The sequence below is a fragment of the Phaethon aethereus genome (assembly GCF_964289735.1).
Source record: "Phaethon aethereus genome assembly, chromosome: 28".
Lineage (NCBI taxonomy): Eukaryota > Metazoa > Chordata > Aves > Phaethontiformes > Phaethontidae > Phaethon > Phaethon aethereus.
This window is the reverse complement of record NC_138604.1, coordinates 2,554,142-2,571,101: the sequence shown is the minus strand read 5'-3', so window position 1 is coordinate 2,571,101 and position 16,960 is coordinate 2,554,142. Positions and strand designations below refer to the sequence as shown.

General features: G+C 49.7%; 3 protein-coding genes across 3 annotated transcripts; all 3 read right to left on the bottom strand.

Annotated features, from left to right (window-relative positions):
• Positions 1-868: 868 nt before the first annotated feature.
• Positions 869-1,162, bottom strand: LOC309414412 (uncharacterized protein; the record flags this gene model as incomplete). The annotated part of the gene is made up of 1 exon (XM_082011726.1): positions 869-1,162. The coding sequence occupies one exon, from the start codon at positions 1,160-1,162 to the stop codon at positions 869-871; it is 294 nt and encodes a 97-aa protein (XP_081867852.1).
• A 4,830-nt stretch (positions 1,163-5,992) lies between these two features.
• LOC309414399 (uncharacterized protein) lies at positions 5,993-6,271 on the bottom strand (the record flags this gene model as incomplete). Its single annotated transcript, XM_082011712.1, has 1 exon — positions 5,993-6,271. The coding sequence occupies one exon, from the start codon at positions 6,269-6,271 to the stop codon at positions 5,993-5,995; it is 279 nt and encodes a 92-aa protein (XP_081867838.1).
• Positions 6,272-14,377: 8,106 nt separating this feature from the next.
• On the bottom strand, positions 14,378-16,144 carry LOC309414262 (uncharacterized protein; the record flags this gene model as incomplete). The annotated part of the gene is made up of 1 exon (XM_082011559.1): positions 14,378-16,144. The coding sequence occupies one exon, from the start codon at positions 16,142-16,144 to the stop codon at positions 14,378-14,380; it is 1,767 nt and encodes a 588-aa protein (XP_081867685.1).
• Between the last annotated feature and the right edge of the window lie 816 nt (positions 16,145-16,960).

Genomic DNA, 16,960 nt, shown 5'->3' with positions numbered 1-16,960 from the left:
CTAGTGAATACCAATTGATTATTATAAATTATCACGCATGCTCCCAGAAAGAGTGGGGGGGTAATTTGCATAGTCCCTCATTGAGTCGGTGGTCGTGATCTCCCCCTGCAGCCTTCAGCTTTACCCTAGTTATTGTGGATTCTGCTGATCTCATGACAGTTACATTTTTCAAGAATAAAAGGACAGCTCAGTCTTCGTGGTTTAATGCTTAGGTACAACTACTTCTTAATTTCTTGACCACTAAATCCGGGTTCCTTAATCTTTTTTTTAATTGTGTTGTGTCCTACTGACCTGCCTCCCCCGAATCTTTCATTTGCCTCCGACGCCAGCCAGTCCTAGGCTAAATACGGTACGGACGAGCGCCCTGTATGCTGTCCATAAATGCATTCATCTGCCGCATCTGCAATGACTGGCTTTCCTTCATTTGGAAACTTCAGGATGTGGGCATTTTGTGACAAGTTTAAGATGAAAAGAATGAGAAGTGGTGTCTAAGAAGTCAGTAGGAAAGATAATTCTCAAGTAAAGAGGTCAGAGAATACAAAAATCATAAACTTTTTCTATTTTTGGAAATGAAATTTTATTGTCTCATGTGCATATTTTGGAGGTTGACACATCATGTGTAAGCCACTGCCAGCAGAAACCATTCCCAGTCTTTTGGAAAAGAACATAAGCTGGGTCTTTATGCTAAATAAATTTAAACAGATCTGATTTATATTTTGAAGAAAATTCTAATCACAGATGAGGTCTTCAAGGATTCACACAAACCAAAAATGGGAAAAGAGAACCAGCGATTCAAGCTTTAAGGCACTGAGAGCATCCAAGGCAGGAGCGAGCCGGCGGGTCCAGGTGCCGGGGCCCGATCCTGTGGCTAGTACTTGGGGCATGTCGGCGGCAGCTTGCAGACGTTCTTGCTGTACTGGGGGCAGTAGGGGACCGGGGGGCAGTAGCGCTGCACGGGGGGGCAATAGGGCTGCACGGGGGGGCAATAGGGCTGCACAGGGGGGCAATAGGGCTGCACGGGGGGGCAGCAGGGTGTCACGTAGGTGTACTTCTGCACAGGCTGCCTCTGGATGGTGTAATGGCAGGAGGGTTTCGAGTCGTGGCAGGAGCGGGATCCGTGGCAGGAGGATTCATAGTCGTGGCAGGACCCGCGGGAGCACATCTTTATGGAGTATCGGCAAAGCTGTCAGGAGCAAGAGAGAAATGGTCATGCTGGTACGGCCGCCCCAAGGTACATGAGCATACTTGCATTCTCTAATTTGCTCTGGATTTCCCCATTTTCTTCTTAATTTCTAGTTCTTCAGGGATTAGAAAGTCATTTCAGTCCTGATCAGGTACTGGGAGATGATTTACATCCCCCACTAAAAACATTTACACTTTTACAGATGCAATTTGCTTTTCAGAGAAAAATTACTCAAAACATCCATTGCTCATATGCAGCCCCAGACCCTCCAGCGCCTTCTACTTGAAAACTTTTAAGCCTCTTTTCCATAAAGTCCACTGACTCTTCTCTCTCTGTATTTCCCAAATTTTCTGTTGTTTTGGTTTGGCTTGAGCCTCTGCCTGCTAACCCTATATCCCACTTGTCATTTGTGTTAATAAAACAGCTCTTGTGGGTAAAAAGAACTTGGTCTCCGGCATGACTGAGGTCCAGAGGTGAGGAGTGAGTATCATACTCAGCTCTACCAAAGTTGGTATGAAAGCAGCTGGTTTCATAAAGAAACTCAAGAGAAATAGAAAAATTGGACTTACCCTTCAGCAACAGGAATGAAGGTGTATAGGTGCAGAGAAGTGAGTGAAGGAAACTGGGATGAGAGACCTTTTATACTCTTCCAAAGGGTTATCTGGGACATGAGACATCTCTTGGCAAGTGTAACCTAATTATATATCCCAGCCCATTTCTATCCGCTGTATTCAGCTTCCGACATTTTCCCTTTGATGCACTGTGCTTTTAGCATTGTAATTGTCCCATAGGTTATTAATAGCACTCTAATTCCTTCGCCTCCCTGTGAAGGAGATTGGAAGGTATTTCACGCAAAGTGACGCCAATACCAAAGAAACTAATGGATCTGGTCACGGACAACAAGTATCAAGCGGAAGATATGTTTGTAATTCAGAAGTACCAATTCCTCAAGCTGTGCTGGGATGTCACGTGGACCAAGAGCTGAACGTGATCACACCTCCATGTGAAAGAAAAAGGATTACCAATGTTAACTCCTGCGGATTATGTTCAGGGCAGGAATAGTCTAGCTGAATTGCCCGATGGTACCGGCTATTTTAATGAGAGATTCAGCATTTGCCCAAAGATGTCCTTCATTCATAATTTCAAGCTGTCTGCATGATGCGTCCTGTCAAGGATTTATTTTATTCCTGTTACAGGTGCTGTTTTAGTCTAATTCTGCAATATGGTATTGCTTGCAGTGACATCAAATCCTGGAGCAGAATGGTTGGAGGTGAACCCACCAGTCCAAGTCCTGCTCATACTCCCAGAGGTGTAGTTATTGTCTGTTCCTATTTTCCTCTGTCCTTCTTTAATGTACTTCTAATTTTTTTCCCAACATTTTAAATAAAACCTGCCTTTAGTTTACTTTCTGGAAATTTTTAGCTGTTGAGGTTGTGAGAAGGTGGGCCATGTTCCTGACTGCAGAGTAAGGTTTAAGATCTTTAATTTCACAATAATGTTGAAGATTTTACTTGGACTATTAGCTGGGACAGAGCGCTAGTATTGCTGTCCTGCTTTTGGTACTCAGCCACAGCATCTCTGCAGCTTTTATGGAAATATGCATTAGACAGGGCTGTAGCTCAAGCAAAAATAAACAAAACAGCGTAATGTGGTAGATGCTTCTGAGCCTGGATTTTCCCGTGAATCACGGATGAACTTCGGTCTTCCTTTCTGTGTTTACGTACAGGTCATGCCCATCTAACCCAGCAATTATATTTTCTTGTCCCATAAAAGGAGAGAATGTGTCAACACCGGGACAGCATTGTGGATTAGACGTCAAGCACAATTGATTTTGGGTGATGCTCTACTGAGTCACGGGGATCCCTCAAACAGGTCCATTCTCATCTGTGCTTCAGTATCACAATGTACGGAATGAACCTATAAATATCTTGCTGCAACGTTTTATTTAGGCTGTAGTTAGGCAGCACCTTTAGAAATCTTTGGTAGTGTATGGGACTAAGTCTGCTGTCATGTAAAAGAGAGAAGATGGTAAAAATAAAAAAAGTGTGTCAGATGTAAATGTCGGGAACCAAGGGCAGCAAACAAAACCGGCTGTGGTCAGGGGAGAGCAAAATCCCCATTCTCCAGGGGTGCCTCACTGCTGAAGCCTCTGACTCTATAAAAGTTCCCCTCTTTCACGCCTTTCCCTTCAGTTTGACTTTACTTCTTCTATAACTCCCCTGTTGTTGACTAAGGTACGTGATTTGACTGATGATCTGGAACGTTTATGGAAACTTATTTGTAGACTGTCTCTCTGTGTTTACCCACTTGACTTGGCTTTGCCTAGAACCAAACTGCTTGTTTATTGTAAATAGTGTGAGAAAGAGATACTTTCTATGGAATATTTCTTGTATTTCATTGATAAATGGTATAGAATTATTGAAAATAACAATAAAAATAGGTTTTGGAATAAATATCTGACTTGCAGGAAAAATACTACGGTATCTAACATGTCATCCAGAAGATAATTTGATAAAACAGGGGGAAAAGAACCCCCAAATTTGCTGTAGATAAGCCCTCTATTTCTGGCCCTCCTTATCTTGAAATGCAGTGGATAAAAAAACCGCATAAAAAGATGTTGTTGTGCTTCCGTCACTGAGATACCTCTCCTTTAGGTGTACTCCGCCACCCAAAATGGCACGCTCTTCTGGGAGGGGTGTTAACGCTGCAACTAATGGGAGACGGGGTTGTGCGGGACCCTCACCCCGGCGTGGTCCGGGACTCTCACGCTGCAGCATCGCTGCGTGCAACCGCAACGGCACAGCCAGAAACGTGTGCCCAGCACTCGCTTAGTGCTGAGAAACGTGCTCTGCGTGCAGGGCCCCCTCGCCTCTCGCTTTTCTAGCGTTCGCCTTGGGTTTGCCATGCTTTTTGTGGTCTGTTTCTCTCCCACTCCTCTCCTGCTGACTTGATTGGGGCACTGGCCAGAAAATGTCCTCTGCAGAGGTTGCCCTCAGCACAGGCATCATTGCTGCTGTTGCCTTCGTGATGGGGGAAGGTGGGGACAATTTCCTGCTGAATTTGTGCAATCCGCTTTTCTGCTTTGCTTCCCAGATGTGTGTGCTGAGATAACAAAACTCCAGCTCAGGAGAGATTTGCTCTCTCTATTCCTCAGGCTCTTCCTAAAGCCTCTCCTTAAACGAATGACACAACCGGCAGCGCTTCAGCTTAGCTGAGAGCGAGAGAGCGTAGGTGAGAACTTGGACTGCCTAGAAAGAATTAAGATAAGAGATTTTATCTCCCCTTCCCCCAAATGCTTTCAGTCAGACTCAAACCCAGCCTAGAGCCTCCAGTCTGGCTTGGTTTCAACCTCCTGTTTGGCACAGGGTGGGTTTGGCAGAGGGGTACCTGGGTTTCTGGGGGCAAGGGGCCGTCGGGGGCACCACGCGGCGGCTTCATGCACAGTCAGAGCTGCACGTCTCTGACCCTGACGTTCATTCCTTGCACCTGCAGTCATGTCCCTTGCATATGGCAATGGTGCTCCTTGTTATTTTAATTAACAGTAATAATAAAACAAGTGCTAATAATAAGTTTCTTGTTCCCTTCAAAGATTCAGTGCAAACGCTTTGCTAATTAAATATCTAGCGCATTACACACAATACTGCGCTCATCCCACAGAGGCACGAATTCCTGCAGCCATCTGCCTCCGTGCTGGTGGACACCAGAGGAGAACCTGGGGATGAACCTCGTGCGATGGGAAATACAGCTGCCGATCTTTGTGGCCATCTGCCCGTTTGATATTCCTTTTTTCTACATCTACAAGGCAAGCTCAGAACTTTCATGGTTTCTGCTGAGAAAAGTTACCTCAAGTCTTGGTAGGAACCGGGAACATTTTTTCTTTCGCAATCTTTCTCCTGTTTTCCAGACATGTGTGGTGTTCACAGGACGAGAGTTCACAGTGGGAGTATAGTGCATGGCTTGACTTAAACCCAGTTTTATTTTGCATCTACATTTCACCTAGGCAATATGGACTCTTGCTGGAATTTTCAAAGAAGGTAAAGTTACCTTGCACAAAATGTCTAACAAACCCCATACTCTGTATTTAGAAGAGGTCAGAAAGAAGATTAAGTATAACGTAGCCCTTCCTCTACTTATACCCTCTTGTTTATGGTGCTCAGTGATTTTCAGACTTCCTAGACGGAGTCCGCTTTTGTGCTCACCAGCCATGCACATACTACAGACCCAAAGCTTCGCTTTTAGCTCCCTCAAAACGAGGGTCTGAGGCTCAAGGCCAGTTGTCGCAGAGCCCAGGGCTGGGATTAACGAGAGATGCTCATAACCTTCAACCCCAGACAGCTTTTCCAAACCCAGCAGCTGGATTTCTTTGGCAGACGCGCAGGGTGTGGGGGCTGAAGAGCTGAGCTTTGATGCGTTGCTGGCACTGAAGTGCAATGGGAAGGGGGGGGAAGCTGTGGAAAGCAGCTCTCGTTAAAAAAGGTGGGCTTGAAAATGATGCTGAAGATAAGGAGGAAGGTAATGGTGGAAAAACACTAGGACACCAACATGTTTTGTGAGCTTTAGGTTTTAATATCACATCTTTGCTACTGGAGTCAGAAGCAGGAAATTAATGGATTCAAATTCTCGCGCGCGCGAGGTCAAATCACGTTTCTGTCACGCTAATGCCACTTCGCGTTATCAGGAGCAGGGAGAGGTAATTTGTGCTGGAGGGAAGGGGCAGGATCTGCCCAAGCTCAGGGCTGCATCTTGCAGAGGAGAGGGGAGAGGTGCCGCCCCGCGGTGTGCGCTGGCCCTTGGCTCGTCCTCGGCCCTTCACTTCTGCTGCTGCGGGGGCCACTGCACCGGCTGCTTGATCTGCTGCTGCTGCTGGCAGGGAGCAGGGGCCACCGGCACCTGCCCGGGCACGGTGACCACGGGGCACTGGGGAGGGAGGACCACCACCGGTGTCACATCCTGCACGGCGCTCACTTCGTGGCAGACGACCTCCTCGGAGCCGTGGCAGGACCTCTCGCTGTCGTGGCAGGAGGAGCCTCCACTGTGGCAGGAGGAGCTCTCGGTGCTGTGGCAGCCTCTGTCCCCACGGGAGCACATGTTGCGGTTGGTGCGGTGAACCCTGGGAAGGAGAGACCTTTGTCGTTAGGCACACGAAGGGCAGCATGCTTTCCCTGCTCTGCGTCGGGAAAGTGCTTACGAGCCTGCTGGGGCTCAGCAGCATTTGCCTGTCTGCCCATCCCCTTTCCCTGGCTTGGGGCTTCGCTCCCGCACCAGCGGATCAGCCCGCACCAGCGGATCAGCCCGCACCGTCTGGACACCTTCACCGGCCCCCCAGCAGCCCCGATCTCTGTTTCTGCCGGGCTCCGTGGGCCAGTTCCCTGCTCTCCCTGGCTGCACCCCGCGAGCACTCGTGCAAGACGGACTGGGACGATCTCGGGGCTGCTTAATGGAGAGGCAGACGCGCTGTGGGCTGCCAGTTTACGCTGCACCGGCAAGAGGCGTCTTGGCAAGGGTCTGAAAAACTTGCAGCCTAGAGGGGCCCTGGCACAGCCGGCGAACCTACAGCCAGGACTGGTGGTATTAGAGCCTTGGCAAAATCTACTCTCGAAGCCAGGGACTCAAAATGAAGAGACTCCTGTGCCGTCCTCCCTCCTTGTGTCCTCTCTTCCCTCTGTGTCCTGCAGACCTTTGGCTGGCCAGTGCCCAATTTCCTGAGGCATGAGGAAAATCCTATGTGCACATCTAACCCCCCTTCTGGGGAGAGCTGAGATTTCAAGGGGGCAGAAGGCATCCAGGATGCGGCCAGCTGAGCTGAAGGCTGTTGTGCTACTCCGTCCTCTCATAGCTTAAATCTGCCTTCTCGGTTCTTTCCTAAATTTCTTCAAGGACACCTTAATACTTTCAGCTCTGGAAGATTTACATTTTCCAACGGAGCTTAGTAAATGAGTCAGGCTCATAAGTGCAATTAAAATTCCCAGCTTAAGCCCAAAGTTTCTTATGACAGATCAGCCTGCTGTCTCCCATTCATTCCCAAATCCCATTCTTTACTTTTTTGTTTCCAGTTTGTCCTTTGGAAACTAGGAATCCTGAGCACTGAAGTAATCAAAATATATCTACATGTGATAAGAACAATAAGTTTTGCTTCTTAGCAATAGGCATTCTTGAGACCAATTTTGATAGCACAAAATTGCCCCAGCCACTGGGGCAAGAACTTGGCTCTCAATAATCCCAACACCTGCAGACAGACCCATCTTTGTAAGAGCATAGCTCAGCAAATTTTCGTAGGAATGAAATAGTAGTGGTGTAGTAGCAACTTACCTTGGCTGTGAAGGCTCTGAAGAAGGAGCGGAGCTGAGTGAATGAGTTGCTCTCCCATCCGAGAACTTTTATACAGTTCCTAGCTCTCTTCCTGAAAATGCAATAAACCCCTGGGGAAAAATGACCAACGTATTTACAAAACAGCCACACCTCTAATTATCCACCACCTTCAAAAGCTTATTCAACCCTGTTTCTTTGATTGACTTGTCATACAGTAGATTGTCTTCCTTGTGTTACACAGCTTTAATTGCCACCCTGCCCCATGCAGGTTGTAATGCATGAAGAGTGAAAACCGTGTGGGTGGCTTGACTGTCTCACCGTCATGCCAGGATGAGTTTTACATTGCAAAATGGATGGCAAAGGTGGTGCTTTTTTGGGTTTCTATCTTCCTGAAACCTCTTGCACGAAGTCTGGCAGGGAGGAGAGGTCACGATGTCTGGTCACCTCTAACTGCTCTTGGCAGGACCGGGGTCATGCCTGGTGGACAAGAGCCACCACTTTTAGGTCCTCACCATAAAAAATAGCAAGTTTTTAGAAAGTCCTCATCACGTGTCCTCTGAAAGCATCTTTAAAGTTGTCTTCACCCTGTAAGACATCTGCACGTGCCAGAAGCTTAGCAGCTGAGGGTCCCCTCTCGATCTCCTCTCTCTGACTGTGTCATTTCCCAGAGCAATAAAACCAGGATAATGAAGCCTGTGGCCACTGTGGCAAGCTCCAAGGGCTACGACTGGAAAGTGACCTGTCAAAGCCAGGTAGCGGTACAGGCCACTTTTGGAAGTCTTGGCTTATACCTGTGAATACCCCAAAAATGTAGGGTGGTTTCTCTACCTGTGTCCATCCATTTCAAGCCTGATTTTATAGCCTTTTTGCTGACATCGACATAGTTACCACTAATTTTCATTGCTGACATTTTTCCTGGCCGATACCAAAAAGCCCCGAACAGAATTCCTCTTTTAAAATTTCTGTTTTTCTAGTATTTTAATTTACCTGCCTCTGCAGCCGCCGTTGTCCGTGATGGGAAACGCGTGCCTACAGAACCCGCTTGGGCAAACCTTGCATTCATGAGTAAGCTGTGAGTAAAGTGCTAGCTCAGAGACCACGCACCCTTTGCTCACCACGCACCTTGAGCTCAGCCAGCTCTTCCCTGGGGCGGGACGGGTGCACCCTGGGTGCAAGGCAGCGGAGTGCTGCAAGCCTGGGGCGCTCGCCCGGCCCTGGTGCAGTCAGCGGTGCAACCGTGGCTTTGCAACAGCCCCGGTTTCCCCGTTTCCCTCCCACTAACACCTTGACCGTGCAACTTCGGCAGGGCTCGCTCTGTGTTTTTACTCATTTTGCATCTTAACTCCCCCTCTGCAAACACGGGAGTCACAAGGTTTTGCTGGGCAGAGATCGACCGAACATCTGAAGCAGAAGGGTGGCTCCCACTTGCTATCCCTAAAACAATTTCTTTAGTTTCTGTCCAGAGGCGCCAGTTAGGGACTTTCATCAAGAAGCCAGACTCGTGTTTACCGTTCAGCCCGCCTGTTTACACCCAGCCGAAGCAGAGGGGCCACGGCTCCTGCGAGCACCGACATGCTCGTGGGCTGGAGTCCTGCGTTATCACAGCCCATCAGCCGTGAAGGACGACTCGTTCCTCCCCTGTTGCACAACGAGCGGGAAGGAAATCTGCATGTGCCAGTGCGCATGTGCGTGCCGGCGCGTAAAATCCAGCCTCCACTGGCTCCCAGCCGCACGCTGGAGGTGAGCTGCAGCCACCCCGTGTGCCAAGGCAGTGGGATGCAGCCCCAGCTCCTCGAGTTCCGGCTCTGGATGCAAGAACATCCTCCTTCTCCCCTGGGTTTAGCATAGTATTGTATCACCTACCCCGCTTAACATCCAAGCTTGTGGAGTGCTTTTTGACACAAGCCTCCAAGACCCAGCCAGGTGGGACAGTGAATAAGAACAATGCTTTTAAAGTGTTTTCTATTTTCTTTTTTTCTGGGGGGAAGGGGACTGAAATTTTGAGATGGATTTTGGTCGATTATTTGAATAGACAAGAAGTTTTTGAATACTCTGGACTCGGTTTTCTGGGAATTGTTCGAGGTTTCTGAGTTCTTTTGCCGCCTTTGGTGCTCTCAGATGAAGCAGGGAAAATAACAGAAATCAGTAATGAAGTGGTAGGTTTTAGAAATATAAGTAGATGCAAATAAATGATAGTGCTGTCAAATTTTAGAATGGAATTTAATATGGCTGGTGACAAAACCTTGTGTAATGTTCCCTGCACCACAGCCTTACAACGTTTTACAGCATGGAAGGTCACCGTTGTGGCACCAAACACAAGGCTAGAGCTCAGAGGATTTTGGTTTTTGTAAGTTATGGTGTTTTACAAACGTCAGGGCAAAGTTTTCTGGATTTTTATTGAACTGAAAGGGTCAAAAGCCCCACAGGTAGGTGAAAGCAGCAATGGTAAAAAATATTTTACAATGTCATTTTATGGTCTTTTGTCTCCCTGTTAAATGGGCACAGATCTATGGGTGTTTTTTCCTTTGTTACCAGTATTGGAGGAGTCAAAAGCCCCCAGAGAACACTCCCAAAACACCAAACGTTTGGCGAATACCGTGTAACAACCAGCACTGAATGTTCGAGCCGCCCCCGCGCCGTCCCATCAACACAGCACAGAGGAACCGTCTTCTCCCGGTGCCTAATTTAGGACCTGATCCTATAAAAAATGTCATGAAGCAGGTTGCTGCAAAGAAGCAAACGAGCTTGTTTGAGTTGCCTCATGCCACTGGTGCAAGCATCAGGTTTACGTGCTCCAGCTTACAACATCACCTGCAATCTCTCTGGGGCAGGAACCTGGCGTGTGATTGTTTCCAAGTAAACAACCTTGTACTCCCAAGGTCACACCGTAAATAATAATCAGTTGGAAATCGCCAGGGAGTTTTGCGTATCCCCTTAGCGTAACTCGCGGGGTCTGGCCTGCGTGCCCGCGCGGAGGGTCTCGCCAGGGCACAGCGTTCCGTTTGGTGGGAACGGGGTGGGGGGAAGCTCTGTCTTCAGCAAGAGCAAAATGAAGAGCCTTCTCTTGCTGTTGGAAATTATGTATTTTAATCTTATTAAATTAAAAATTACACCTAATTATGGTTGTAAAATGCGTATCAAACATGTTGGAAGATCAATCTTGTGTTGTGAAGCAGACTCCTCGAGTATCTATCTGTATTTTGAGTGAAGGAGCCAGAAATTAAAGAAACCATTCAGATACTGGAATTTCCCACAGGCTATGAAGTTTTATTTTCCAACCCGTGAGCAAAAGGAGATGGAGAGAAGAATCGTTTCCCGTCACCAAAGCGCAAATCACTTTTTCCGGCAGTGCTTGCAGCGATGTGGCTAGCGCAGCCCCGTGAAAGGAATGCAAAGCTCCCTGACCGTAATGGCGCGGTCGGGGAAAAGATGCACTGTGGTACGTTCAGGGCACTTTTGCTTGAGCAGGGGTGGCTGCTGGGTCAAGTCACTTCTTTTGGCTGGGGGGCCAGCGGCTAGTCTGCTTGCTCTGGTGGGCCTCGATGTTGGGAACGACCACGGGGCATTTCTGCTGCATGGCCTGGGAGGACCCACTGCCCCCAGAGCTGAGCTCTGGGCCCGAGCATCCCCCGATGCCATAGCCCAATCCCCCGCTATAGTACCCTGATCTGCCACTGTCCCCACCTGCTGTTAAGGCCTTTTCTCTCGGTGAGGCATCGCACCCATACTCAAAACCTCCTCCTGCAGTGATGCCCAATTTCCCACTGTGGCAGCTGGATCCTCCACCAGCCCCTGAGCTGCCAATGATGTTCTGGCCTGAGTCATCACCACTGCACCCTATTCCAGCCCCGGTGCCATGGACTGGAACTGTCCCCCGTTCAATGCCCCAGCCAGATGTCCCCCCGCTGTCACCACTGGCTATCATGACAGATCCATCACCACCACATCTGTACCCCCCTGCAACGCTGTAGGTGGACGATGTTGGCATGGGCTGGCAGGACGAAGCTCCCCGGCTGTAGACGACCGAGCCTTCCCCGCCACAGAAGAAGGAGCCATGTCCCTGGAGGCTTGAGAAGTCCCTGCTGCAGCATGCTCTGTGGTGCGAGATGTCATTGCTGTAGCCCCTGTTCCGCTGGGCACATCTCCCTCGGAGACAGTGATAAATCTGAAAGAGGAAAAAAAACCCCCAAATCTGCACCATTTTGCTTCATTTTTGCACCATGGCAGGTGGGAAGGTTTCAGGTGGTGTCGTCAGAAAAGCTGTGCCAGGACCTAGGGCAATGCCAGGTTTCATAACCGGGTACTGCCTAGCTGTTCTTCAAATGCAAGAGTATTTTGGTTCTTCCTGGGACAGCTTTTCTCTTGCTTATCTCCATGGTGTATTTCCAGAGAATCAAAATATATTCTTTTAACATCTAATAATTGCCATGGTTTCCCCCACTCATCTTCACGACTGTAACCGCAGAGCTGTAAAAATAGCAAGGATTATCCTTGTTCCTGTTTTTAAACTGTTGCAAGAGTGGTGGATCAAAATTTCCATGCCAGATGATGTTGCTGGCTGTATTACGGCCATCGTCGCGCAGCATCCCCAAACATCTTTTACAGAAGGTAGTCGGCACAGCCATAGAGGTATGTAACCATGATGAAGTACAGAATAGGCTTGTTATTAAATAATATAAAAAAACGTGTCTCGCATACTGCAAACACGCTCAAAACCGCAAAGACTCTGCAGTCACCGTGTGCTGGTCCCACTACAGACTCGTCTGGGTTTTTAGCCTGCTCAGCCCTGTGGCTCCAAGTCCAGTTACCTGACTTCACTTTGCTTCCTAGCAATCTGATCCACACCACAGCAAAACACCGTGCAGATCCCGAGAACTTTGCTATAGATGCTCAGGCAACGTGGGCACTGCTGCAAGCATGTGTCGAGGTCTCAGATGAAGTTATCTCCCACGAATATGAAATAATAAAGTCCCAGAAAAGAGCAGACTTACCCTCCTCAGCCATTGGAAACACATTTAGAAGACAAAAGTTGACTGAATGAGGAGCTTTAACAGACAGGAACTTTTATACGGCGTTTAGCATATATGGGAAGTGAGACATCCTAAGGAATGGTAAGGATTTACCTGCCAATCAAACTCTGATTTCAGTGTGTGCTTTGACTCATGCCATCTGATCGATATCTTTCCTTCATGCTGCTGGTTGTGCTGCGTGCGGCAGTAATTGCTACTTCTGCTTAATGATCCTATTCCTGTGCTCCTGCCCTGAGCTACGCGGGATTGCTTCGGCCCCCAGTGAGGTGGTGACGCTGGGGGAAACTGGGGGAGGTGGGTGGGTGTAAGGAAGTGCTGAGCAAGAGGATTAGTGAGTGTGGGGCAGCGGGTGGTGGTGACGGGGTCCTGCTCAGGGAAGGGGCAGGGAGGGGGTGGCGTGGCAGCGCTCGCGGCGTGGGGCATCGCTGGGAGGGTGGGTGTGATCAGTGGGTACCCGGGAGAGGGGAAGGCAAGTGCTCAGAAAGCATCTGGTGGCCACACAGCACGCTGGTCCCTCCAGCACCTCACTGGTGGCTCCAGCGGGAGATTTTCTAAGGAAGACATTCGCATCCGAACCAGAAGCTCGTCAAAAGTGAAGCGCCTGGCTGGGCTATTTTCAAGGGTGCTAGAGTTGCTCTGAGAAAGCTCAGGGGCCCTGGAGAGAATTGCAGAGGTGTGAATGCCCTAACACTTAAACCCACTGTGGTTGGGTTACTCCTCTAGTGAAGGCTTATGCCTCCAAATACCTTCTTGCTGCATTTTCATACCACAGGCTGGACTAGGTCTGTTCAGCTCTGAGCAATTTTGCCGTGGGGACAGCGAGTCCCGGCTTTGGCAAAAGGCCACGTCTTGGCCACGTCTCCCAGGCAGAAAGCAGTGCGCGGGGGTGGTGGTGCTGCCCTCGGCATTTCAAAGCAGATTTTAAATGCTTGGGCAAGGAGGGATTTAAGGCCTGGAGGCATGATTTGGAGTGTGTTGAGCTGCCTGAGGGACTTGCTGCTGGTTTTATTTCCTTCTGCCCGGCCCAGGGCTGATTTGGCTGACTCAGCTTGTGAGGCTTACCCTCTGGGTAGAGGTGCTCTGAGGTTTGCAAAGCTGGGAGGGAAGGGGGAGGATGACAGGGGTATGGACTTTGGCATGGTGTTTTTGGCCACCCCAGACAGCAACAGCAGCTATTGAGGGTCAGTCCCAGTCCCCGCTCTTCAGGGCTGAGCCTGATGGGCTTGGCTGTGTCTTCTGCTCTGTGTCTTCTTCTGTCTACGGACATGGTCATTGGGTGCTGGTATCTCAGAGAACTTAGAGCCATGACTGGGATGGCTGCACCGTGCACAGGTGCCAAAGGGATGTTGGGTGCTGTGGGTGCTTGACATTTTAGGCTGTGTCGCAGAGCCCAGGGGGAAAATGAAGGTGCAAGCTCTCCAGGGTTATAAACTGTGTGGCTGTAGAGATGCATCTACAGCAATGCACTGTTGAAACCACCTCTGTCTACAGACAGAAAGAGTGAAATGTCTCATCAGAGAGATTTCCACTTTCCAAGACCATAAGATGCTGGTGAAGAATACAAGAAAAAACAAACTCCACCAAAAAGGCAGCTTTGTGATATTACTACTTTTATTAGATATAATAAATACTCTTTGGAAAAGTAGCAGAGCCTTATCAAAGGCATCTCAATACCAGCAGAAGGGCACAAGATTAATTACTCCATTAATCCTGGAGTTCTCAGTACAGGGATGAAGCATAAAGGGAAGAGGACACGCTGGAAGGAAATGGGTGAACAGACCCAGGTCTTGAGGGAAAAAGATGACATGACAGAGGCAGGGCTGCTCCTGATGAGAACCAGGGCCATGTGTGGCTGTTACTTCTGGTAGGTGGGGGGCCAGTGGCAGGCCATCTTGGTCTGATGGGACTCAATGTTGGGGATGACAATGGGGCATTTCTGCTGCGTGGACTGGCAGGACCCTCCACTGCCCCCTCCAGAGCCGATGATGATTGTGTGGCCCGAGGAACCACCACTGCCACCACTAGATCCTCCACTGCAGCAGCCAGAGGATCCACCACTACCACCACCTCCAATGATGATCTTGCCTCCTGAAGACCCACCACTGGATTCCCCACTGCAGCATCCAGACGAGCCACTTCCTCCACCGCCTGAGCTAATAATGATCTTCTGGCCAGATGCCCCACTGCCACTGCTGTATCCTCCTCCCATGCCGTAGCCGGAGGAGCCCCCACTGCAGCATCCAGATGACGCTCCACTGCTTCCACCTCCAATGATGATCTTTGTTCCTGAAGACCCACTGCTGGATCCCCCACTGCACCATCCAGAGGATCCTCCACTACCTCCACCTCCAATGATGCTCTTTAATCCTGAAGACCCACCACTGGATCCTCCTCCCATGCCATAGCTGGATTCTCCACTGCAGCATCCAGACGACTCCCCGCTACCTCCACCTGCAATTATAATCTTCCCTCCTGAAGACCCACCACTGGATCCTCCACTGCAGCAACCTGATGAGCCACCTCCTCCACTGCCTGAGCCAATAATGATCTTCTGGCCTGATCCCCCACTGCCACCGCTGTATCCTCCTGCCATGCCGTAGCCAGAGGAACCCCCACTGCAGCATCCAGATGACGCTCCACTGCTTCCACCTCCAATGATGATCTTTGCTCCTGAAGACCCACCACTGGATCCTCCACTGCAGCATCCAGAGGAACCCCCACTACCTCCACCTGCAATTATGATCTTTGCTCCTGAAGATCCACTGCTGGATCCCCCACTACAGCATCCAGAGGATCCCCCACTACCTCCACCTCCAATTATGATCTTTGCTCCTGAAGACCCACTGCTGGATCCTCCTCCCATGCCATAGCTGGATTCTCCACTGCAGCATCCAGAGGATCCCCCACTACCTCCACCTGCAATTATGATCTTTGCTCCTGAAGACCCACTGCTGGATCCTCCACTGCAGCATCCAGAGGATCCCCCACTGCTTCCTCCTCCGATGATGATCTTTGATCCTGAAGACCCACCACTGGATCCTCCACTGCAGCATCCAGAGGATCCCCCACTACCTCCACTTGCAATTATGATCTTTGCTCCTGAAGACCCGCCACTGGATCCTCCACTGCAGCATCCAGATGACCCTCCACTGCTTCCACCTCCAATGATGATCTTGCCTCCTGAAGACCCACCACTGGATCCCCCACTGCAGCATCCAGATGACCCTCCACTGCTTCCACCTCCAATGATGATCTTGCCTCCTGAAGACCCACCACTGGATCCCCCACTGCAGCATCCAGACGAGCCACCTCCTCCACCACCTGAGCTAATAATGATCTTCTGGCCAGATGCCCCACTGCCACCGCTGTATCCTCCTCCCATGCCGTAGCCGGAGGAGCCCCCACTGCAGCAGCATCCACCTCCTCCACCGCCAGAGCTGACAATGATCTTGCCAGAGCTCCCGCTGCCCCCGCCATAGCTGCCTGAGCCCCCACAGCAGGAGGAGCCCTGTGCCTGGTAGCTGGAGGAGCTGCCCCCATGGCAGCAGCATCCCCCGCTGTGGCATCCACTGGACTGGGAAGACGTTTCATGGCAGCCTCCGGAGGATTGTCTGGAGCACATCTTTGAGCAGTGAACCTGCAAGAAACGGTGCTGTTAGAAAGAACCCCCTTGGAAGTGCTGCTGAACATTCACAGCAGCCTATGAATGGAGCAATACCCAGGAAGAAATACCCCATCTGCCCCATCTTCTGCAGTCCTACAAGAACAGCAGCTTCATAAACTCCCTCACAGTAGGACAGTGACACTGTAGGAAAGACCTGCAATGAAAGGCACCCAGGGACTGAGCGACTGACTACAACTCTTACAGAAAAACTGCGTGCAGAAAACTTGAGAGTACTTCTAGAGATTTGCACACGTGCTCTGTCACGCTTTGAGCGGGAATTCTAAAAACTTTAGTCCCACCATAGAACCTTCTGGATGTATAGACTGCAAAAACCCAGAGCAGCTGAAAATCCAGCCATATTTGTGTGCTCTTAGAATATCAGCTAGAACTCCCTTCTGTTAGGAAGGCAGTCCTGCAGGCACACCACCTTGGTTTTTAGTGAACCCTATCTGACATCGAGCCAGCATGGTTGCCTCATTCAAAGCATGCTCAAAGACCAACTGCTGGAGCAACCTTTCTGCTTAGGATTTTAAAAAGTTTCCATATCAGCCGGCTTACCTTCAATGCAACTGGAGATGCGTGCAAGGCTCGGTGGCAGGTGAATGAGGAGTCTCGGGATGGGTGAGCTTTTATATCGTATGCATTGAGCTCTTAAGGGAAGTGAGACACCCTGAGGAATGCTGATAGATTTATTTACTGAGCCTGGCTTTAGCTACCTCCTTCTTTGACTCACTTGCAGCCGATAGGTGATCGGAAGGAGATGTATCAATTACG